Source organism: Periplaneta americana, chromosome 10 (genome assembly GCF_040183065.1).
Source record: "Periplaneta americana isolate PAMFEO1 chromosome 10, P.americana_PAMFEO1_priV1, whole genome shotgun sequence".
Classification (NCBI taxonomy): Eukaryota; Metazoa; Arthropoda; class Insecta; order Blattodea; family Blattidae; genus Periplaneta; species Periplaneta americana.
Genome location: NC_091126.1, coordinates 112,768,700 through 112,794,032, shown reverse-complemented (window position 1 = coordinate 112,794,032; position 25,333 = coordinate 112,768,700). Strand labels below are relative to the sequence as shown.

The window sequence follows — 25,333 nt, the reverse complement described above, 5'->3', positions numbered from 1 at the left end:
ATTTCTCCAATTGAAGTCCTGTCGGAGAGTAGCATATGCTAGACCTAGACGGTCCACGGCATGCTGCATCGTCATATGTTCTCTCCTTACAGGTGGACGACATCGTATGCCACGCCCTCTAAAACGTCTCCTCTTGGTGTGTTGGAAATCAGGAAAGTTGGACGCCATCTTGAGTTGAGAGGCAGTTCTAAACTTCAACTTCACTCAATAACATGGCGACCTCTTCCCTTGTAGAGATGCACGGCCTACCAGGATTGGGACGACTCACAACTTCACCATTCTCGATAAACGATTTTGCCCACCACTTAGCAGTTGACAGTGGGACTCCAATCTCACTGGCCGCCATCGACGCAGAATAACTTATGCGAACCAGGTCAATGAGTTGTTGTCTCTCTGCCATCTTCAAGCGTAATGACGAGACAGAAAGTTTTATTAACAGACAGGAGTATTGCTTAGAAGAGAGAGGGAGGTTTAATATTTAGTAGAGTTTGGGTATATTCTAAGAGATATCGCCACATAATTATAGCTTTGCGAGACATATAAGATGGCAAATTTGTAATTAAAAAAAAAAGAGGGTTGTAGGAGATTCGAACCTTGAGCTACTACCTGAGTGGGTAGAAGAAAAAGTGACGTTACTTCCTCTAGTTCAGTGGTTCGTCGCCAAGTGGCGCTAGCCCTGTTTTCCATGACCAGTTTCAGGACTGCTATTCAAGTAAATGCTAAAGGTTTTTAAAAATAACCCATTAGATAAGAATGCATTGTAGAGTATTTAGTTACAATATTGTGACGCCCACGTGAGACTCGATCTCACGACCGACGGAGGAGAGGCTAAGTCGGCCTTGTGTTGGGCGGGGTGCGCGCGCATCTGCCTCCTGGGGCGTGGCTACGCGCGGTGAAGGAGGGGAGCAGCAGCATGCGAGATGATTCGAGAATGGAGACACGCGTCGAAATATCGCGATCTATCCAGAACTCGTACTTTCCAGAAACTGTGGTGTGAGTATAAATTACGAGCGCAAGTGAACGCGAGGCAGTTTTTTCAGTTATTCAGTCAGTGAGTAAGCCAGAGCAAGCAAGCCAGTCTTGTGTACCGGAGTTCGACTCGAGTGTGCGTCCGCAACTGTATCAGCATCCGAAGGCCTGAGTTCGAATGCAGTGGACCGCAGTTGGAGAGACCTGAGTTCGAGTGCAGTGGACCGCAGTTGGAGGGACCTGAGTTCGAGTACAGTGGACTGTCTCTGAAGGTCTGTGGTTCGAGATACTGTGAACTCGAGTAACTGAGCTAGAAGAACTGTGAACTGAGAACTGATAGTTCTGATTTGTAAATAGTGCTTTGTAAATATTAGTTAAGATTAACAGTTCATTGTTGTTCGTAATAGTCCAAGTAAATTGTCATTGCCGTCAGTGGAGTGCTATAACAAATACTGTGTTGAGTGAAAATTCTATTTTTGATGAGAGCGTTTAAGGTGAATTGTAGAAAGTAATTATTGTTGGAAGAATAAAACCCTATTGTTGAGTTGAAATAAATTTACACTGGTGTCAGAATCGGGACATTATCGACATAATGGAGAACCTACAGCTGATCCTGCAAGCCATCGCGGAATTGAAAAGCGACATAAGTGGAGTGAAGAACGACATAAGTGGAGTGAAGAACGACATAAGTGAAGTGAAAACGGAGATGAAAGGCGACATAAGCGGAGTGAAAGGCGACATAAGCGGAGTGAAAGATGACGTCACTACGCAAATTGAAAGCGTTTCGGCCCACGTAGATGGAATTGTCGCCATCGTGAAAGACGAACTCAAAGCCGATCTTGACAACCTAAACAAGAATTTTACAACTATAAAAGAGACAGTAGCCGAATTGAGACAGGAGGTAGACCATTTCGACGGCTAAATTCCCGATCTCGAGCGTCGTCAAGAGCAGACGAGCGAGTTGCTGGACAAGACGAGTGAGGTGATGGACAAACACGCCGAGGAAAACAAGCACATACTCACGTTGATGGATCGACATGCTGAAGAAAACAAGCACATCCTCGCGTTGGTGGATCGCCAGGCTAGAGAACATAAACAGATAGTTGCCGAGGAGGTTCGACGTGCCATGCAAGAAGCGGCCACAGAGTTGAGGACTCCATATAGTGGCCCTGCGAAACCATCACCTTCAGCCAGACATTACAACGTCAAGGTGCCGAAGTTCGACGGTACGACGTCTTGGGCGATATTCCGTCGCCAGTTCGAGGCCATTGCAGAGCACAATGGGTGACGCCGGCAGAGAAAACTACTCAGCTGCTGGCCGCGCTTCAGGGACAGGCGTCGGATATTCTTCACAGCGTTCCAGAAGATGGGACAGCCGCTGAGATAATGGCGGCCCTGGAGGGACGTTATGGTGACCATCAACTTGCTGCAGCATTTAGGACCCAACTAAAAACGAGGGTCCAACAGTCAGGCGAGTCCCTACAAGAATTCGCGATGGCGGTGGAACAACTGGCCCATAAGGCCCTCAGGGGCCTACCTAATGATTTCATCGCTGGAGAGGCGGCCTACACTTTCGGCAGCGGAGTTCGAGACCCCGAAATCAGAAAACAGCTACTCCTGGCAGAGCATCGTACCATAAACGCAGCTCTGGCGGCGGCCCTCAGGATGGAGGCAGCAAAGTTGACGGCGAACGTCTCGACGTCGCACCGGATTAGGAGTGTGGCGGCGGCCGACGTCGAGGAGCGTCAACCGAAGTCACCCGAGCGCCGAAGACGAGGAGTGCCTACCTGCTGGTCCTGCGGCGAACCTGGACACCTGAGGAGGGACTGTGACCGATCTGGTCACAAACAGGAAAACTAAAAGGGGCCGATGCGATGAGGGGCACGTCGGCGCCGTCATCACCATCCCCTCGGCTGATCTTGAAGACGGTTAACAGAAGATGCGACGATGGGCTGATTGCTGACGGATGGATAAGAGGCCGCCCATGCAGAGTACTGGTAGACACCGGGGCGTCGCTCACCATCGCCAGACCGGGAGTCGTGTGCGTGGCCTAGCTGGGAGGACGCCGCTGCGCCGGTATGAGCTACGTACTGCCTCAGGCGAGAACCTCCCCAACCAAAAGGAGGTTTTCCTGGATCTGACATTGGGAAAGAGGAGATTGGAGATGTGGGTGTTCGTCGCTAACATCACTGAAGACGTCATCCTGGGACTCGACGCCATGCGGATCTTCGATGCAACGGTGGACGTCCGGCGCCGTATCCTCTGTTTTGGTCAGGATGAAGTGTTCCTGAGGGACGTCGAAGACAAACCCATGGCTAGCAGACTCACCTTGGAGAATCATGTGACAATCCCGGCAGGCTGCGAGATGGTGGTGACGGCAAGACTGGACGGACAACCTAAGAGAAACCTGCTCCTCGATTCGCAAACAACTTCGATAGATGGGGTTTATGTGGCCAGATCCCTACTCCTGAAGCAGAAGGTGGTACCGGTGAGGGTTCTGAATGTCACCAATCGGGACAAGGAGGTGCCTAGTGGAACTGTACTAGGTAACGTCGAGCCGGTGGTGTCTGTGACGTCTCAAGTAGATAACGAGGAGTGTCACCGACCACGTCCAGATCTAGACCCATCACTGAAAGAGCTGGCTCGAGAATTGGAGGAGAATTTAAGCAAAGGAGAAAGAAGACGAGTCCACGATCTACTGACAGAATTTCAAGACGTGTTGAGTCTGTCTGAAAACGACTATGGGAGAACGGAGAAAGTTCAGCACCGCATCGACAGCGGAAATGCTCGCCCAATCAGACAGCCTCCTCGACGCGTTCCTCTAGCTAAACAGAGGGAGATTGACAGCCAACTAGAGGGCATGTAAGCAAGAGGGTTCATCGAGGAATCCGACAACCCTTGGTCATCACCTGTGGTGCTGGTGAAGAAGAAGAATGGGGACCTGCGTTTCTGCGTGGACTACAGAAGACTGAATGACGTCACCAGGAAAGACTGCTTTCCCCTTCCACGAATTGACGACACCTTGGACACCCTGGCCGGAGCAGAGTGGTTCTCGACGTTGGATCTCAAGTCAGGATACTGGCAGGTGGCGCTACATCCTGAGGACAAGGAGAAAACGGCATTCTCTACGGGCCAGGGACTATGGCAGTTCACCATTATGCCGTTCGGCCTCTGCAACGCCCCGGCCACATTCCAGAGACTAATGGAGTCCGTAATGAGAGGCCAGACATACGACACCTGTTTGCTGTACCTTGATGATGTCATCGTGGTCGGCAAGACTTTCGGCGAACAACTGTCGAACTTGAGGAAAGTGTTCGAGAGACTGCGACAAGCCAGGCTGAAGTTGAACCCGAAGAAATGTCATCTATTCCAGAAGAGGGTCAGCTACCTGGGGCACGTAGTGGCGACCAACGGAGTGGCCACGGACCCGGAGAAGCTACAAGCCGTCAGAGGATGGCCGAGACCGAGGGACAAGCAGGAGTTGCGCCGCTTTCTCGGCCTCTGCACTTATTACAGAAGGTTCGTAGCTGGGTACGCCAACATCGCTGAGCCTCTAATCCAGCTGACCGAGGAGAAACGACAATTCCAGTGGACGGACGAGGCGGAGTCATCCTTCCAGTCCCTGAAAGAGGCGCTCTGCACTGCTCCTGTACTGGGATATCCCATCCCTGGAAGGAAGTTCACTCTCGACACGGACGCTAGCAACGTAGACATCGGCGGAGTACTCTCTCAGGAACAGGACGGGCAAGAGAGGGTGATTGCCTACTTCAGCCGAACACTATCCAAGGCTGAGAGAAACTACTGTGTGACGCGTAGAGAACTTCTTGCCATTGTGAAAGCCCTGAAGCATTTCCACAAATATTTGTATGGCCAGGAATTCCATCTGAGGACAGACCATGCTGCACTCACCTGGCTATTGGGCTTCAAGAATCTGGAGGGGCAGACCGCCCGTTGGGTTCAACGACTGCAGGAGTACAACTTCACCTCCGAACACCAACAAGGGAAGAAACATTCCAACGCTGAGGCCTTATCACGGCGCCCGTGCCTGGATGGCTGCAAACACTGCCTGAAAGTAGAAGAGCGGAATGGCGCCCACGCAGTCCGAGCAATTGCCTCCCAGCCGAGCCCAGGATGGGATAACGCCACCATAAGGGGGGAGCAGCTGGAGGACCCAAACATTGGACATCTACTACGTGATGTGGAGTCCGGCCAGAGACCAGTGTGGGCCGATATCACCAACCGTAGCACCACTTACAAGAGCTACTGGGCCCAGTGGGAATTCTTCACTGTCAAGGACGGTATCCTGAAGAGGATTTGGGAGTCGGCCGATGGAAGGACCCGCATAGAACAACTCGTCCTGCCCAGGAGCAAGGTGAAGGAAGTGCTGGAAGAGACTCATGCTGGAGTGACTGGAGGCCACCTGGGAGCCAACAAGACGCTGGACAAGTTAAGACAGAGGTTCTACTGGCTACATCAGAGAACCGACACGGAACAATGGTGCCGAAGTTGCGACACCTGTGCAGCCAGTCGCGGACCAAGGACACGCAGCAGGGGAGCCATGCAGCAGTACAACGTGGGAGCTCCTTTTAAGAGGATCGCCATCGACGTTGCTGGACCGTTCCCGGTCACGGATCGCGGGAACCGCTACCTGCTTGTCGCCATGGATTACTTCACAAAATGGCCAGAGGTGTACGCGATTCCCAACCAAGAGGCTTCAACAGTGGCCGACGCGCTGCTTGACAACTTCATCTGCCAATTCGGGGTGCCCCGGGAATTGCATAGCGATCAGGGGCGCAACTTCGAATCCAATCTTATGGGAGAATTGCTCGAGCGTCTGGGGGTGCATAAAACCAGGACCACTCCCCTCCACCGACAGTCCGATGGTATGGTGGAACGATACATCAAAACCGTGGAAGAGCACCTGCGGAAGGTGGTGTCCAACCATCAACGAGACTGGGATGCCAGAGTCCCACTGTTCCTCTTGGCCTACAGAGCTTCGGTCCACGATACAACAGGGATGACACCGGCAAACATGGTCTTCGGGAGAGAGCTGCGCCTGCCCTGCGATCTGCTGTTTGGCACGCCACCCAGCGCCGACCAACCAGCGACTGACTATGTGGCAGAACTCACCGAGAAGTTGAATGGAGTTCACCAACTGGCCAGAGAGCACCTCAAGATGGCCAGCGACGGGATGAAAGTGCGCTACAACAGATTAGCCAGCTCTGCAGGATTCCAGGAGGGCGACCTGGTGTGGCTGTATCGACCTACCAGGACCAAAGGGAAATCACCAAAGCTGCAGCGTGCCTGGGATGGACCATACCGCGTGGTGACCCGGATCAACGACGTGGTGTACCGCATCCAGCGACAACCTCGAGGGAAGATGATGGTGCTGCATCTGGACCGATTAGTGGCCTACCAAGGGACTGCCCGAAACGAGCAGTCCTAAGGAGGGAGCAATGTGACGCCCACGTGAGACTCGATCTCACGACCGACGGAGGAGAGGCTAAGTCGGCCTTGTGTTGGGCGGGGTGCGCGCGCATCTGCCTCCTGGGGCATGGCTACGCGCGGTGAAGGAGGGGAGCAGCAGCATGCGAGATGATTCGAGAATGGAGACACGCGTCGAAATATCGCGATCTATCCAGAACTCGTACTTTCCAGAAACTGTGGTGTGAGTATAAATTACGAGCGCAAGTGAACGCGAGGCAGTTTTTTCAGTTATTCAGTCAGTGACTAAGCCAGAGCAAGCAAGCCAGTCTTGTGTACCGGAGTTCGACTCGAGTGTGCGTCCGCAACTGTATCAGTATCCGAAGGCCTGAGTTCGAGTGCAGTGGACCGCAGTTGGAGGGACCTGAGTTCGAGTGCAGTGGACCGCAGTTGGAGGGACCTGAGTTCGAGTACAGTGGACTGTCTCTGAAGGTCGGTGGTTCGAGATATTGTGAACTCGAGTAACTAAACTAGAAGAACTGTGAACAGAGAACTGATAGTTCTGATTTGTAAATAGTGCTTTGTAAATATTAGTTAAGATTAACAGTCCATTGTTCGTAATAGTCCAAGTAAATTGTCATTGCCGTCAGTGGAGTGCTATAACAAATACTGTGTTGAGTGAAAATTATATTGTTGACGAGAGCGTTTAAGGTGAATTGTAGAAAGGAATTATTGTTGGAAGAATAAAACCCTATTGTTGAGTTGAAATAAATGTACAATATTTTACTTCTTTAAAAATGTAATATTACTACATTAGCAAATTGTGAGTTATATAACACAACCCTGAATAGTAAAATATAATAATTAACCGAAAAATGGAACATTGTGCTGGCTTCAGCCAGAAATACGCAAAAAAAAAGTAGAGCATTGCAAAACTGAACATTTTTATGGCATTATAAAGTACGCATTGACATGAAATCATAGTTTTTATACACGAGAAAGAGTGTAATATAATAAAGGAGACACTTTATTTTCACCAATAGTTTTTATCTACTATTTAGTCTTTAGTAGCAGTTGTATCTGGTTTATACGTAATTCAGGGGAACAAAAAATATTACGTGCAATAAGACTCATAAATTAAGCTTCGATATTATAGTCTATCTATGTTAATGTAAGTTTTGATCTTTTGAAATACCTAAGTTATTTTGTGTTTTGTAAAATTAAAACATTTTGGTTGCACTTTATTAAGTAGTTGTATGCTACTTATTGGAGAATATTAAATTAACGATTTTTCCATGAGATCTATTACTTTCTCATATGCACGATTAGAAATCTCATATGATGTGGAAACGTAATAAACAAATGTAATAAAATTGTAAATCGGATTAAGTTCTAGCCTAGATGCAAAGTAGAATTTTACTGTACTTTTGTTACCGAAATAACTTTTACGTTAATTACGACTAAAGTGCTATTATTAGAAATAAAATAATGATTAAACGTGTATATTTAATGAAGTAGAAGCTAGGTGCTTGGATTCAATTAGGAGTTCACAATTAGCACTTTAATACAGCACATTTTTTAACCAGCACATAGATTGAAAAATGTTCAGATGTAGAAAGTCTATGGTAATGATCACAAGATAATCATATTCTAATTCCAAAATGTCGCTCTAGAGGATCCTGGTTAATTTTTTTCTCTCAGAATATATTTAAATCTGCTATCCCACAAGAATTAATATATTTCGCTAGTGCTTTGAATTGTCACTCTAAATAATTCAAGGGTTCTTTCTTAGGCAAACGTGTTCGTTCTATTGTCAATTACGTGTAATATATTTTCAAAAATCGTGTAATGCTAGAATCCTTTGTACAGGGCAGACGAGGGTGTCTTTGAGTTCAGTGTATCTGCAAGGTCGTTCATTCACCTTTGAATTCTATTGTATTTTCACTTTTCTCGAACCCATTACAGTTTATGAATCTAAAAATGTATCGATTTTGAAAAACTCACACTAAACAGCTGAAATGCTGATCTGGAGTTAATTCACTGGAAGGAATTACGGTCAATGTAACTAGACATAATTTTGGGCATTCAGGTGTGGAGTAATGGCACATAAATGCATACAATCGCATGATTAGCTAAGGTGTTCTTCTGATTTTCGGGTGTCACATCCAATTATTTTTTACTCGGATATTTAACGATGCTGTATCAACTACTGGGTTATTTAGCATCAGTGGAATTGGTCATAGCCAGATAGTATTTGGTAAGGGTACATTGTTATGAGAAAGGATTGATGTTCTCTTCGTTGGATATTTTCTCTTCTTTTCTTTTTTTTAAGATATCGAGGCAAGTTTAGGAAAATATGTGTTATGGCATACGGTTTTTGTTTCCAGTTCTTTCGTGGAAGTCCCACCTCTTTATCGGCAATAATAAATTTACCGGCTCTTGCAATCAAAAGTTGCCTTCGGTAGCGCAGTTGGTATAGCGTTGGCCTTCTATGCTCGAGGTTGCGGGTTCGATCCCAGCCAAGATCGATGGCATTTAAGTGTGCTTAAATGCGACAGGCTCATGTTAGTAGATTTACTGGCATGTAAAAAAACTCCTGTGGGACAAAATTCCGACATACCGGCAAAGCTGATATAGCCTCTGCAGTTGCGAGCGTCGTTAAATAAATCATAATTTTAAAAAATTACAATCAAAACCGCAGAAAAATGGATATCACAGATATAAGAATGAGCATTCAGTTTTCTGTGTTCGTGGAATTGCTCTACACAACTTCTGAAAAATAGTCTAGTCTTTGGGTGTATAAAAGAAACGTCTCTTCCTTACAGATTATACAGTATAATTGGATTTACATCAAAGCAAAACAATTAGGCTTATTACTACTCGCTCACATAAACGGCACAATAAAAATCACCAGAACACCACAAGAAATATCTTCTTAATTCCATAGCAGAACGAGTTCTAACTGCTCTATCCATAGTATTAAGAGGAAAACTGGAATCTTAGAACGATCACCACACCAATGTTTCGCTCAGTTGCCGTGGCGACACTAGGGGGTTTAAAAGTTCCATTAGACCCTTGTCGAGTTACCACACTTTCTATTCTAAATGCTCTGCTACTGTTATCAACTCAGTCAATAGACCAATGCCGTAATGACTTATGCTACTGTGACTGTTAATATCATTTCGGCATAATACGTGGTTTTCCTGTTCATATTCGCTTCAGTTGATTTTGTATTTATCAAGTTTATTATTATTTCAATCTTCAGGGGCCCTGAAGTATCTAGAATCAGGAAGAATCAACCCTGCATTTGATTATTATAACATCATATTTTAGACTCAACAAAATACAGCAAATTTAAATGGTTTAATTATGTGTTACCTGGTGAACTACAGCTTTGACGAGACGAGCATGTGCAATGTTATGTATCTGGAACTTATAAATTGTGGCCGGCTCATTCTTTTTGCTGTTAAGTGTACATCAATAAAATTTGAAATATTTGTAAAAAAAATATGTGTTTTCCTTTATAGCATGTGGAATTATTATAAAATGACATTAGGTGTTTTTGTTCAAATACTGTTTAAAATCGATTAAATGTATCTGGTTAACTGGTCAAAATTTTTAGTCGATTGTCAGTTCTAGAAATTATTCCTGAGAGCTTCAAGGAAATTCTTATTGAATTGTATGAGATTTCCTGAATGTGATTTGAACAATATTCTGTTCCATTATAAGAAACTTGCATTGCTTTTCAATAGGTACGCAGTATCCTTCTGCGAGGATTTGACCAGCAGCTAGCTGAGATGATAGGCGATCATATGCAGAGCCATGGAGTGAAATTTATAAGACCCTGTGTACCCACCAAGATTGAAGAAATAAAACCTGGTCAGCCAGGCGTATATAAGGTAAGCCATATGTTCTCTATACTATTAAAAATCTGCCTTTATAATAAATGTATTGTGTTTTGTCATGTTGTTTTTGCCCAGCTTCTCTCACATTACAGTGGTTCACTATCATACCCATACAGGGCACTTCTTTTTTTAATGCTTTGATGACTAGATGGCAGGCCTATTGCAGGAGATGAGAGTAATGGTGAAAGGTTAATTAGGATTGGGAAGGAGTAGGGTATTATCTTGGCATACATCTGTAGCTTCTTGGGAAACCATGAAAACCCCAAGTCAGGATAGTCAGCCCTTTCGATCAAGTCCTAGACCTCCTGAATGCAAGTCTGCTTTGTCATATATAGAAAAATACTTTGCACTAGAATCATGGTTTTTCTTCTGTAATTAACATATTTTCAAATTCTTATGAACAAAACCCAGTAATATTCAATTTTCTGAATGCATCTGGAAACTGAATTTTGAGTGATATAATAAAATTATTATTGGTACATAATCTTCAACTGTCCTCTGAGGTTCTGACTGAAATGTACAGTAGTGGCAATAAAAACCGGACTGACCCTTTTAGCTGATTTCAGAGCCTTGTTCACTCCAGAGCACGATAGACTGGTACCGGTAACTAAGCCTTTCGTGGTTCGAATCCTGTCTGGGAAGGAAACTTTTTTTTGTTCCTTATTCAAATTTATTCCCAAAACTTCTCGATTGCAGCGATATTTTACTACTTAATTAACTTATTATTCCCAGAACATGAATTTTACCAGCAATCTAAAAGTATTGGGAATAAATTTGAATAAGGAACAAAAAAAAAGAAGTTTCCTTCCCAGGCAGGATTCGAACCATGAAAGACTTAGTTACCAGTCCATCGTGCTCTGGAGTGAACAAGGCTCTGAAATCAGCTACAAGGGTCGGTCCAGTTTCTTTTGCCACTACTGTACATCTATTATCAGGCAGTACATCTCACTTGAGAATATGTGTCAGAGGAGAAGCAATTGTTTGTATACATCTGAAGTCTGATTAGTGTAATATGTAGCTAGTTGGATATGTATGCAAAGAAGGGGGAGGAACTACCCATTATTTCCTGGCTTAATTGCCTCATAAGTGGTGCCGTGTTTGTATCATTTATGAGGTCAGACCTGTCTTCGAATAGTTGACTAAACAACAACCACACTATATTATCACCATTTACTCTCACACAGTCATCTCTCACATGCTGCTATATTTTTTTACATTATTGATTATGAGAAAAACAAAATATTGTGTTAATTTTTATTCTGTGCTTTAGGTCACAGCAGAGATGAGTAATGGTGAAATGGTGGAAGGGGAATACAACACAGTTTTGTTTGCTGTGGGCCGTACAGCCTGCACTAAAAACATAGAACTTGAAAATATTGGTGTCCAAATAAATCCCAGGTATGACATCTATTACAGGTTTTGAATACCTGTTATGTACAGACATAATCAGTTTCTTCCTTGCATTGTTTATTCAATGACACTCTTTATCATCCACCGAGGTTTTTTTTTTCTCTCTGACCTTCCAATTCTTGCCTATAGACACAGAATAACACACAATTTACAATAATGGTTGTACAGTAGTGGCAAAAAAACCGCACTGACCCTTGTAGCTGTTTTCAGAGCCTTCTCACTCCAGAGCACGATAGATTGGTAACTAAGACTTTAGTGGTTCAAATCCTGCCTGGGAAGGAAACTTTTTTTTGTTTCTTATTCAAATATATTCCCAATACTTTTCGATTGCAGCGATATTTTACTAAATTAACTTATTATTCCCAGAACATGAATTTTACCAGCAATCGAAAAGTATTGGGAATAAATTTGAATAAGGAACAAAAAAGTTTCCTTCCCAGGCAGGATTCGAACCACGAAAGTCTTAGTTACCAGTCTATCGTGCTCTGAAGTGAACAAGGCTCTGAAATCAGCTACAAGGGTCGGTTCTGTTTTTTTTTTTTTTTTGCCACTGCTGTACATGAATGGGGACATGAAAAATATATATAGACAAAAATTTAAGATAAAAATACAGATTTTCAATCACAAATATATAATTAAACAATTATGTGGAGTGTTTACCATACGGGTGATTTTTTAAGATGGCAACTGAGTATTTAATTATGTTTTGGACAATTTCGTCGTGAATATCTTTGCCTAGTTTATATTTCCCATTCCACATCACAAAAAATTAAAAAATTTAGGAACTGTTCCTCGGGACCCCAACAGCACCTGTCACTGTGATACTCTGGACGTTGTATTTGTTATGGAAGTAAGGTATTGTTGACTCTATTTCTTTTTTCTCTTTATCAACATCCATAAGTTGTGCTTTGGACTGTTCAAAGCATATTGTAGGGTCGATGATCTCTGCTACATTTTTGTGAAATAAGTGGTAGTGAGATGGTATTTTGGAGAGCTGAGATAGAGGATTCGCCATGAGATTACCTGACGTTTGTATACAGTTGGGGCAAACGTGAGAAAAACCCAAGCAGGTAATCATCTCAAATGGAACTCGAACCCATGTTCCAGCTCGATATCAGATCACAAGTCCGATTTGCAACCATGCAACTACATTGGTAGTTGTTTCAACCTTGGAAGACACATTAACTAAATAACAATTTCGTCGCATTAAGGTGATTTTTTTTTTAACTATGGGCATATTTTTCACCTTAGACTTTTGCAACATAATTCCCTTCAGCATACTGCTCTCTGTGCACACACACGTTTTCCAGCAGCTCTGTCTTTATTGGGAACACGAAATTCTTGTTTCTCAAAAATCTTCCAGACTCAAGCTACATGGATGGTATTAATAAAATAGAGAAAAATAAAAATTCTCCATAATTTTCCAATTCTTTTAATGAAATTGAGCAGACTGAACAAACTTCTTGAGGTATTCTCCAAGCAGGAGTCTGCTTCAGTCACGTGGAGAAAACTGACAGTATCTTATGAATAAAATTAAGTCAATTCTCAGACTTCAGAGAATACTCCTAAGAAATGTGAAGTTACCTTATTTATAGACTCAAAAAAAAAAATTAAGTTGTGATTGCTTGATATAGCAGTATTTATGAATATTGCTCGACATGTGAAGATATGTAAAGAACATAGAGAGTCTTCTCTAGAGAATTATATGTCCCTTTATAGAATTGAAAAAGAAAGTGTGCAGCAGCTGGCAGATCATTTCCTGGGTGAATACAACAGAAGTTGAGGAAGAGCAATGAAGAGAAAATAGAAATGCTTTTGATATGTATGAGTGACCAAGATTTGAAAAGTTGGGTAGTGGTTTGGACCCAGATGCAATCAAATCCTATGTGTGAGAAGGGGAGGGCATTGGTTTTGGATGTTGTAACTGCCCAAGTCCACAGCTTACTGCCCCTATGAAATAAAATGACACCATTTTGTTGAATCCATAATTGAATATTCCGTGATTAAATTAATTTTTAATGTTTTCAATGAATCATTTGTGTTACTTTAAACCAGCACAGTAATTAAGCTGCAGTTAATCCTTTCTGGAAGGAACCCTGCAAAATATTTCTGCAGCTGGTTAGAGCACTGAATTTAAATGTCCTGCGTTGCATATGAAGCTGAGACGCATAAAAAATTTAAACTAAGAGTAACACAAGTTACATATTAACTACAATAATATGATGTACTCAACTATGCACCTTATGTTGTTTGATGCTCAGCTTTGCAGTGTTGTGGGAAGTGAAATTTTGCAGTAATCCATACAGGAGAAAGACTGCTTCGTCTAGAATCACTGTACCTACTGTTCCAATAGTTATTGGAAAATTTTTGTATCAAACACTGTATAAAACATTAAGTACGTTGATTACTGTCACAGATCATGCACTATTGTCGACACTTTTTTTAGAGTAATTTATGAATGCTGCCTAGAACATTTTATTGCACCGTAACACGCTAATAGGTTTTTTAGTTTTCCAGGGAATGGTATCTTTCGAAACTTTCTCCTGGACAAACTGCTGTTTGTTTGAGCACATCTTGCAATAGTAGTTTTTTTCTTCCTGCCTCCCTTTGCTTTCTTATTGACTCCCTAAGTCTGACGTCAGAGGCTACCATTGCCATGGTGATTGCCATCTTGCTTTCTAAACAACTCTCAAGTCGTGTATTATGTTATAAGTTGATAGCAAGTTTATGGTGTTAAAGTAAAGTAGAAAAATAGTTTAAGTAGCTTAAGTGCATTTTCTACAAGTTTTGTTAATTTTTGTGTGCATGTCCGTGTATATTCAAAGTACACGAGGTCTAGTTATTTCATTATATTGGTACAAAGTGATGGTTATGTGTCTCTACTGTCTACAAGCACTACAATAGTGACAAAAATTCTTACAGCTTTTCTCATTTCCTAAAGAAAAGAATAAAGCTATGAAATGGATAACAGCTCTCAGGTTAGTATAAAGGACATACCTTCGTACACAAATATCAGTTATAATTAAGAAAATGTATGGCAATGCTTCCATTGTACATGATTTGCAGGAGAGCTGACAGAGAACTTTCAAAATACTGCCTAGTTTGCAGTTGTACTTTTAAAAATGTCATTAAAGAAAACTGTCCCTCACTGTGCTTCAGGAATTTAAGAAAATGTATGGAATGTCCCCTCTCCAGAATCTAACAAGAAAAAAACAGAAAAAGATTAGTAAATCTATAGCCTAGCTCTGTATTTCTAATAGAAGAGAACATTCTCTAACCAGAAGCCCTGTATATTGACTAATGGTACAATACAAGTTAGCTTCTTAAATTAAATTTTCATATTTTTTTATTACAGTTTAGTCTTTTATGAGAATGCAGCAGAGGGAGAAAATTATGTTGCTGAGTAATTGGAAGTATTCATAGATGGAGAAACGTCGAATGTACTGCTTGCAACATCAGCAGCATTGGAGGATGAAAATTATTTTTTAAAACATTAAATAGAAAAATTGAAGACTGAAGTGACCATAATGAAAAATAAGTTCTTGGAATGTAGGCTTTCATGGCCTGCATTATATGGATCGATGTTATCCAGGCTAAAGGGCCGTGGTCTGTTGGCACTGTTGCTACCATATGTTTCATCTCCTGCTCCGGTAGATATCGTCAGTGGTGTGGCACATGGGAGTGCAAAGATCTTCTTAGCATGCTGGGAACGATGGGACTGTGGCTGGTTGCCTTGCTGTATTTAAGGTCGGGATGGATTGTGGCTCGCAGTTGTCTCCGTGGACCGCACCGGTGGCCGACGTATTGTGGTGAGCTGTTGTATGAATGGTTTAATGCGTGAGAAGGGCTCAACCATGCTTGACTGACTTTAAGACCTTCTTCCTTCTGATTGAAGTTCTTTTTGTGTTTGTAGATTTCACTGGCCTCTCAATGTAATCTGGCATAGAAGTGTGGCGTCCTGCTTAGGATGTCAGTGTCCTCGAACCGAACCTGATGTTGTGTTCCTCCTCTTTATATGCGTGTTCAGCTACTGCTGACTTACCTATGTGATCTAGGCGGCAGTTTCTTCTATGTGCAGAAATTCGGGTCTTGAAACTACGTTGAGTCGTCCCTGTGTATAGGCCTACTGAGCCACAGGAGCACGGGATCCTCTAAACTGCAGTAGTCGATAATCGGTCACATTTGTCCTTAGCCGAACGTGACCAACTGCGGGTCTGTTTCGTTGGAAGGAAGACTGTCTCTATGTCATGTTGTTTTAATAGCTTGCTGATGCAATCTGTAACCTGTTGAAAGTACGGCAGGAATATGGTGCCTCTCTTGGTGGGACTTTGACTCGGACTGGGCAGTGTATGCAATCTAGGTTTCAAAGCTCTTTTGATCTCTCTTGCAGAATAGCCATTGGCCTCCAGTGTAGATCTAAGATGGCCGATTTCTTGATCAAGGTGTTGTGGATCGGAAATCTGCTTGGCCCAGTCGAACAAAATTTTCATCATCGCTCGCTTCTGTCTGGGGTGATGGTTAGAATTTTTGTGTAAATAGCGATCTGTGTGCATGGGTTTTCTGTAAACTTTGTGACCGAGGGAATCATTCTCCTTTTTGCAGACCAATACATACAAGAAGGGCAACTGATCATCATTCTCTGTTTCCATAGTGAATTGGATCTGTTTATGATGACTGTTAAAGTGTATTAAGAAGTCCTCCAAGGCTTGTCTTCCGTGACCCCAGATAGACACGAGCTTATATAGTAGTGGCTTGGATGGCTTCCCCCTGTCACGTGATTAGTGACGTCACATTGGCGTGGACCAATGGGGAGAAGGCATTTCTCCCACTTACGATTCGTGTCTCACCTAACTGCTCTCTCGCGGATTTAAAGTGAACTACATGGGTGAGCTGCACTGACAGGGTGGTTGATGCAATATCGGCAAGGCAATGTAGCCAGTCATTGCGAGTAAAGTGTTTCTAGTACCTGGATGGCCAACCGTACTCCCCTTGCTCAACAAGGGCGGCGAGGGTGGAAGACAGGGGGGAATGACATCTGCTCCCTAAGATTTACCATGTGGCGGGCGAAACTAGAGAATAAGGGAAAGTCGAGGCAGGCTTGCAAGGAGCATAATGAAGGAATCACAACAAATGATCCAGGTCCAAATAGGAAACTTCGAGATACATGGGATACAGCGTGCATTATAGTGAAACACCACTTCTAAGTCAAACATTTAATCTGTTTTTGGCTGTTTTATGTATAATTTCAAAATATAATTCTTCTTTTTCTTTCTTTGGTCTTGTACTGCGGGACTGCAGAACTGCTTCTTTGTTTGGAAGTCATTGAATGTTGCCGTTTTGAAATATGTCATCACATAAAGCGATTGAAGATTTTCAACTCTTTTGCATTTCTTTTCAGTGGTTTGAAATATAATTCAAATAATGTTAGAAAATTACTATGATAGACTAATTTTGATGTTTATAGACTAATTTCGATGTTTAATAGCATTTGAAATTAAAATGCGATAAATAAAATTAAAGATAAAATAATTTTGACAAATAAAATAGAAACTCACTATTTAGCTTTCTTATCGTTTGCTTGATGATTGTCAGAAACACCTCTTTAGTATCTCATTTTACTTTGTAGATTGCAATGGACTTCTAGGTGAAAGGGCTTTCTTTTTGCAGTAGCTATTCGGAAATTCTCCCCATCCATAAAATACTTCTTCTATCTTGCAGTCAACTATGAAGAATCATTCAGGTTTCTTCGTAGGATTAGCAATCTCATGTCACTAATCAACAGGAAACTCACATCTTACCTTCTGGTTCATAAATTCCATATTATTATTACACTCGAGGTACGAATGGCCTCTTCTTGGAAATGTTGCCGACAGACAATAAAATTTCTTCATTATATCACTAAGAAATGGAAAAATCATGTTACAATGAAATTTATTATTCTGTCCTCAACAGGATTTACAGAACATATTGAATTCACGCACAGAGTCAGGCAAAATTTTAAAACAGAAATACCACAACATTAATCATACTTCATCAGGCATTTTGTTCGAAACTGTTTCATTATATGTACAAAATACAGATTTCCCAGTAGAAAGTGTATGGACTTAGCACGAAAAAACTATAGTTGCCTGTGGTAATATGCTTCACTTGTTGAAATTTTAGGAATAGGAAGATTCTTCTGGTAATCCATACAAATTGCTTCCTTAATCATAGAGTTTCTGGATTTCAAACATATCCAAACATTCATAACGCTTTACCTCATACAAAGTATCTCCTTTCCTCTTCTGTAATTCATTTTGAGTCGTCGTAAGATATGGTTTTTGTCTGTTCAAATTGTGTATCTGAGTTGTATCTTTATCATTGTTTATTTCTAATTCAAGTTGAGATATATTGGTTCTAAATTTATCGCAAATACATGCGTCACTTCTGTAATACCCAAAACTTATATTGTACTAATTCACAAAAATCAATGGATATTTCTTGTATGACCTCATAGTATATTACAATGATAAGCCTTGTCAGGTGAGCATTCTATGTAGCATGGGAAGCCATTAGATTTCATTCCCTCATTAATTTACTCCTTTCTATAAGTAAAATATTCTGAGAACATCTCAATCCTGAACACAAACAAGCATCCCCTGTAATTTGACTCATGGTCGGTATTCTTTTCGATGAGTTAGAAATATGTCAAAAAAATTGTTTTTCTTTGTACTCGCATTCTGCATAGCTATGTTCTTTGTTATTTCTGATACCTCCATTTCACTTATGACTTAATTTTAAGGCAACATCTGGAACAACTAACACAAGCCTGAAAGAATGTCCATGAAAGAAGCTGCAAATAAGACCTTGTTTACTTTAGTGCGAAAAATAATCGTTGCTTTCTTACTCAACTGTGGAAAAGTAATGAAATTATCGTTCAGGTCATTTTACATAAATTGATGGAAAGCCAGCAACACAAAGCTGCAGCATTATACGGCAACAAAACATAGGAGGAAAATCAGAGTAGAAAAATGGACCTTGATCTTTCTTCCACAGAACCGACTGGAGCTTGATCATTCTTCTGAAGTACATGAAAATGTTAACACTCATTTTCGAGGACCATGATCGTTTTAACAGAAAACTAGCTAGACCAAATGATAGTACTTCCTTTCCACTATAAGATGACATTATTAACTGAGTTTCAATTTTTGATGGACCTTGATCGTTTTTTCCGTGTACCCTTCATTTGGGTGCATTTGCTATGGAATTTCTTCCCACATGCATCTTAACTCTTAATTCCCTAGTCTACTTCATCTTGGGTATTTTCTCTGTAACATTTGTGCTTATTATTCTTTTCGTCCTGTGAAGGACTCATCTCGGGAGCCACCATAGCAGACATTTTCCAGTAGTGGTTTACTCCTTTGTCACTAAATGGTTGTCTTTCTACTGCATCTCTATCACTGATTAAATTTATAACTTCTTAATCTTTAGGATTTACCTTGCTTGACTAGTTTCGAAGTCTTGTGCTTCATTGTCCAAAGCCTAGTGGAGATCCTGTGCTATCTTCTAGTTTCCTGTTGTGATGGGGTGTGTTCATGACAGGAAACCAGAAGATAACGCGGGATCTCCACTAGGCTTTGGACAGTGAAGCACAAGACATCGAAACTAGTCAAACAAGTTAAAAACTTAAAGATTAACACAGTAAAGAAGTTAGAAATTTAATCAGTGATATATAAGTGTTAAAAGTGTATATAGAAAAATGAAGAATGCATTTCTATGTTTAATTCGTATAATCACTCAGTCTCTCTGGTTTACGAGGCGCATCCAGAAAGTAAGTTTCCCGATTTTTTCCCCTTGAAAGTAAACGTAATTAGCCGTGTCAATTGCGCATGCGTAACAGATCTATGACGTATCAATCATATGCCAGCCGCACAGGTCCCGCCTGGTCCCAGTAGCATGGCAGCAGCAGTCCGAAATGGAAGCTCTTATTCCTTCTCCCGCCACCTGCGAGTTTCGGTCGGTAATAAAGTTCTTTAATGCACAAAGCATTGCGCCAATTGAAATTCATCGGCAGCTCTGTCAGGTCTGTGGGCCGAACATCATAAGTAAGCAGATGGTTTCCGAAGGTCGTCAAAGTGTCCATGATGAAGAGCGCAGTGGGCGACTGTCCCTCATCAATGATGATCGTGTTGAGCTGGTGTGGCAGTGCATCATGGAGAACCGTCACTTCACGATTACGGAGCTGAGCATCCATTTTCTGCAGATATCGCGATCCTTGTTGCATGAGATTGTCACTAAGCACCTGCTGTTCAAAAAAAGTGTGTGCCAGGTGGGGGCCGAAAAACCTGACACCCAAACACAAAATGCAATGTTTAGGAGCAACACTGACATTTCTGCAACGGTATCACAATGACAGCGACGAGTTCCTCGACAGGATCGTCATGGGCAATGAGACTTGGATTTCGCACTTCACCCCGGAAACCAAGCAGCAGTCAATGCATTGGCGGCATAGTGGATCTCCGGTCAGGACGAAATTCAAACAGACGCTGTCGGTACAGAAAGTGATGTGCATGGTGTTCTGGGAGAGGAAGGGCATTCTGCTCATTGTCTTCCTTCCAAGAGCTGAAACAGTGAACTCTGACTGTTACTGTGAAACACTGCGAAAATTGCGACATGCCATTCAAAACAAGAGGCGTGGAATGCTTACTGCAGGTGTTGTGCTCCTCCATAACAATGCTCGTCCACATACGGCTCGGCGCACAACAGCTCTTTTCACGGAATTTGGCTGGGAGTTGTTTGATCATCCACCCTATAGTCCTGATCTTGCTCCCAGAGATTTTCACGTTTTCTTGCACCTCAAGAAATTCCTGTCCTCCGGTGAGCATTTTGGCAACGACTAAGAGCTGAAGACGTCTGTCACATGCTGATTCCATTCACAGGTGGCAGAGTTCTATGACAGAGGGATATAAAAGTTGATCCCACGATACGACAAGTGTCTCAATTCTGATGGTGGCTATGTTGAAAAATAGCTGAAACATTGCTGTACCTGTTGCCAATAAATGTTTTTCTGAAACTGTGTGTTCTTTAAAAAAAAAAAATAGGGAAACTTACTTTCTGGATGCGCCTCGTACATCGCTTCCAGTCTTGCTCTCGGATGGTGATGCCAACCTTCCACAATAGACTAGGGTCAGCTGTCCTTGACAACTGCCACCTATATTATGCCTAGAGAACAGAAAATATATGAAATGTCATATTTTAAACTAATAATCACACTAATCACACAGTAATGGGAATCATTTTTTTTTCATGGTTAGAATCGAAATGGGACTACTTTATTTTCATATTTCATAGAGTTTTTCTTTTTATGAAAAAATCTTCATATTTGTTCACATTTCCTAATATCAATCTTCTTTTGAAGAATTCTCGTTCTACTGTGAGTTTTGGAGACTAGCTTTGATTTTCTTGTAGGACCAATAACTTGCGTCATACCCAATGTCATACCATGTTCATATTATCCAATCACAAGCAACCTATTATAATACCGGAGCCAATGCCCAGTATACTGTACAGATCAGAGCATTGCCAACCATGACCGAATTTGGCTAACAAAGCTTAATTTATAAGTCACGTAGCTTGTAGCAGAATGGTTATAGCAAAATTCAGATTCGATCAAGTGAACATCTATGAATACTCGCTTTTGTGTGTAAACACTTTCTTGTATCAAATTTATTTTCTCACACTCTTAATACCTGTATGATATCCTCAATAAAATTTCGAAATCATATGGAAAATGTAGGTTACTTATTTATTTACAAATGGATTTTAAGGAACCCGCAGGTTCATTGCCTCCCTCACATAAGCCTGCCATCGGTTCCTGTCCTGTGCAAGACTAATCCAGTCTCTATCATCATATCCCACCTCCCTCAAATCTATTTTAATATTATCCTCCCATCTACATCTCAGCCTCCCCAAAGGTCTTCTTCCCTCCGGTCTCCCAACTAACACACTATATGCATTTCTGGATTCGCCCATACCTGCGACATGCGCTGCCCATCTCAAACGTCTGTATTTAATGTTCCTTATTATGTCAGGTGAAGAATACAATGTGTGCAGTTCTGCATTTTGTAACTTTCTCCATTCTCCTGTAACTTCATCCCTCTTAGAACCATATATTTTCCTAAGAGCCATATTCTCAATCTCTGTTCCTCTCTCAAAGTGAGAGTCAACGTTTCACAACCATACAGGACAATCGGTAATATAACTATTTTATAAATTCTAACTTTCAGATTTTTTGACAGCAAATTAGATGACAAAAGCTTCTCAACCGAATAATAACAGGCATTTCCCATATTTATTTTGCTTTTAATGTCCTCCCGAGTCTCATTTATATTGTTGCTCCAAGATATTTGAACTTTTCCACCTCTTCGAAGGATAAATCTCCAATTTTTATGTTTCCATTTCGTACAATATTCTGATCACGAGACATAATCATATACTTTGCCTTTTTTGGGCGTTACTTCTAAACCTATCGCTTTACTTGCTTCAAATAAAATTTCTGTGTTTTCCCTAATCATTTGTGGATTTTCTCCTAACATATTCACGTCATCCGCATAGACAAGAAGCTGATGTAACTCGTTCAATTCCAAACCCTCTCTGTTATTCTGGACTTTCCAGTGACATATTCTGGAGCAAAGTTAAAAAGTAAAGGTGATAGTGCATCTCCTTGCTTTAGCCCACAATGAATTGGAAAAGCATCAGATAGAAACTGGCCTGTATGGACTCTGCTGTAACTTTCACCGAGACACATTTTAATTAATCAAACTAGTTTCTTGGGAATACCAAATTCAATAAGAATATTATATAAAACTTCTCTCTTAACCGAGTCATATGCCTTTTTGAAATCTATGAATAACTGATGTACTGCACCCTTATACTCACATTTTTCTCCAATATCTGTCGAATACAAAAAATCTGATCAATAGTAAATTTATTACGCCTAAAACCACATTGTTGATCCCCAATAATTTCATCCATATATGAAGTTAATCATCTCAAAAGAATATTGGACAAAATTTTGTACGACGTCAACAAAAGTGAGATTCCTCGAAAGTTACTACTACCTACTACTACTACTACTACTACTACTACTACTACTACTACTACTACTACTACTACTACTACTACTACTACTACTATTATTATTATTATTATTATTATTATTATTATTATTATCATCATCATCATCATGATCATTATTATTATTATTATTATTATTATTATTATTACTTTACGGTACATTTATTAATCTTGTATTATGTTCTAATAGAACATATTCATGAATATTATGTAAAAGTATTTTCCAGAGTTAAAGGTAATAAAGAGCGTGAATAAATTATTTTTAATCAGTGAACCTTAATACATTCATACCACACGTTCCTTTGGTTCCATTCTGAAATTTCATTTAATGTATGTTACATTAAACTCAATCGATTAGAGAGGCATATTGATCTGACAAGTTAGCATATAAATGAAATACGTATAATCAATCCTTCAATAAATGTCTTTTTTTAACCTAATGAGTAATACAAGAAATTACATTAGGTCATTACACAAATAAAATATGACTAGCGCTTTCGCCAATTAAATGTCATCTTCAGGTCTAATTAGCATATGGTAATGCTTTAAGCATAAAGAAGTAGGTAAAAAGCAACATAATAAAATATGATAAAATACATGATGTGAGATAATATTATATGAATGACTGCACAAACAGAAAGCCATGTGATAATAATAACTTGAAAAAGGCGTAGTGGTTGTAGTAATTAAACCTCATATAGAGTCTAGATGTTAAAATACAGAATCTGTGCCTTAAATATAAGTCTGCAAGGACATGTGTGCAGCTTATGAGTATAAAGATGACACGGTTAAAATGGGTAAAAAAAGTTGCAGCAGTCATCACGACGCAAAGAATGGTAGCTGTTATGAATCTGTAAGAATCAATAAAAAAGTGTTTAAGTAAGGAAAGTAGACATATACGGAGCAAAAGAAAGTTATCTAGCAATAAAAAATTTACGAAATTTGAAGCTGTAGGAACAACCGATGTTACATGGCCAGTTGCGTAGTGTTGACTGGTGCAATGACATATGAAAGAACCACATCATAATGTAAGTGGAGGGGGGTACGTGTTGCAGTAAGAAGAGCTCCTATTGGCCAATTTGAATAAAGAGTTATTAGGATTAGGTAGTTGTTCATTAAGTAAAGAAATATTATTACCAAGAAATTTAGCTATGTATAATTCTTCTGCAAGTAAATTGATATTGCTGTTGTTGATAGGTTTTAAAATTTGTAAAGCATCTGACTTTTTTTTTTTTTAAGTTCGTGGTTATTCTCTATTAAGTGGGATGCGAATTTTGATCTATTACATCTATGACAAAAATCTGCTTTATGTTCTGAATATCTAGTTTTGAAATTTCTTATACTTTGGCCAATATATTTCTGTGTGCAATTCTTACAATGCAGCATGTATACTCCACCACTAGCATATTTATCAGAGTTACAAATATTATTTGGGATAACATTATTAAGTTTGTTACCAGTTTTCAAGGTGACCTTCACATTTTCTTTCTTCAAAAAGTTAAGTAACTTGTATGACGCATTACAGACATTACATTCCAATATTTTGGTTCTTTATTATCTGTTAAAGCAATAAGTGTGGTATCCAATTTCTTATTTAAGAGAGATTTCCTTTTGAAAAGAAGTCTATCTATCATTTTCTTATTAAAACCATTTTCTATTCCAAGCCCCACTATGTATTTGTATTCTTTCAGATAATTTTTCTTAGAAAGGGGAACTTTCAGTAATCTATCAATTAGAAATGTGAACGTACTATGTTTATGAGATTGAGGGTGACTAGATTGATTATGAATGGTATAAGTAGTATTCGTGGGCTTTCTAAAAATATCGTAATCAAAGCTATTAGATTTTCTAATAATTTTCAAATCTAGAAAATTAATGGATTTGTTGGTTTCGCGTTCAAGAGTGAATCTCAAGTTGGGATGTAAGCTATTAAAGGAGTGCAAAATGTCTTCATGGGTGTCAACATGACTTTCAAGAACTAACAAAGTGTCATCAACGTATCTGCTGTAGGAAATAATATTATGTCTGGTAGAAAGACTTTCAATATGCTTATCTTCTAAGTTCTGTAGAAATATTTTGTCTAGGAAGCTGGAAAGAGGGTCGCCCATTGCTACACCTTGAGTCTGTAGGAAATATTTGTTGTCGAAACAAAAATTATTTTGTTTCGTACAAACAGAAAGTAAATGCGTTAGTTGATTAATGATTTTGTCATCTGTATTGAGTTTTTGTAATTTCTCAGAAATGATTTGCAAAGTTTCATCAAGTGGGATATTTGTATAAAGATTTTCAATATCTGAAGAAGCAAGTTTTATGGATTTGTTAATTTTCATATGTTTTAATCTTTCAATTAATTGTTGAGAATTACTCAAAGAATATTCATTATCCATTCTTAAAATTTGTTTCAGGTATTTCAACACAAATCTATTGATTTTATGGTTGGGGGAATTTGTACTATTAACCACCGGACACATGGATAGATTCTTTTTATGTGTTTTAGGTAAAGACTTGAG

General features: G+C 40.5%; 1 protein-coding gene across 10 annotated transcripts in view; it reads left to right on the top strand.

Annotated features, from left to right (window-relative positions):
• The window catches only part of LOC138707964 (thioredoxin reductase 1, cytoplasmic-like), a 479,245-nt gene that overhangs the window by 278,188 nt on the left and 175,724 nt on the right, over window positions 1–25,333 (top strand). For all 10 annotated transcript variants that reach the window (XR_011334488.1, XR_011334491.1, XR_011334487.1 and 7 more), the window contains 2 exons: window positions 10,146–10,292; window positions 11,569–11,696. Coding sequence is in view for 2 of the 10 variants with exons in the window: in XM_069838056.1 (XP_069694157.1) it covers window positions 10,146–10,292; window positions 11,569–11,696 (275 nt within the window). In the remaining 8 variants the exon portion in view is untranslated. The remainder of the gene's footprint in view (window positions 1–10,145; window positions 10,293–11,568; window positions 11,697–25,333) is intronic.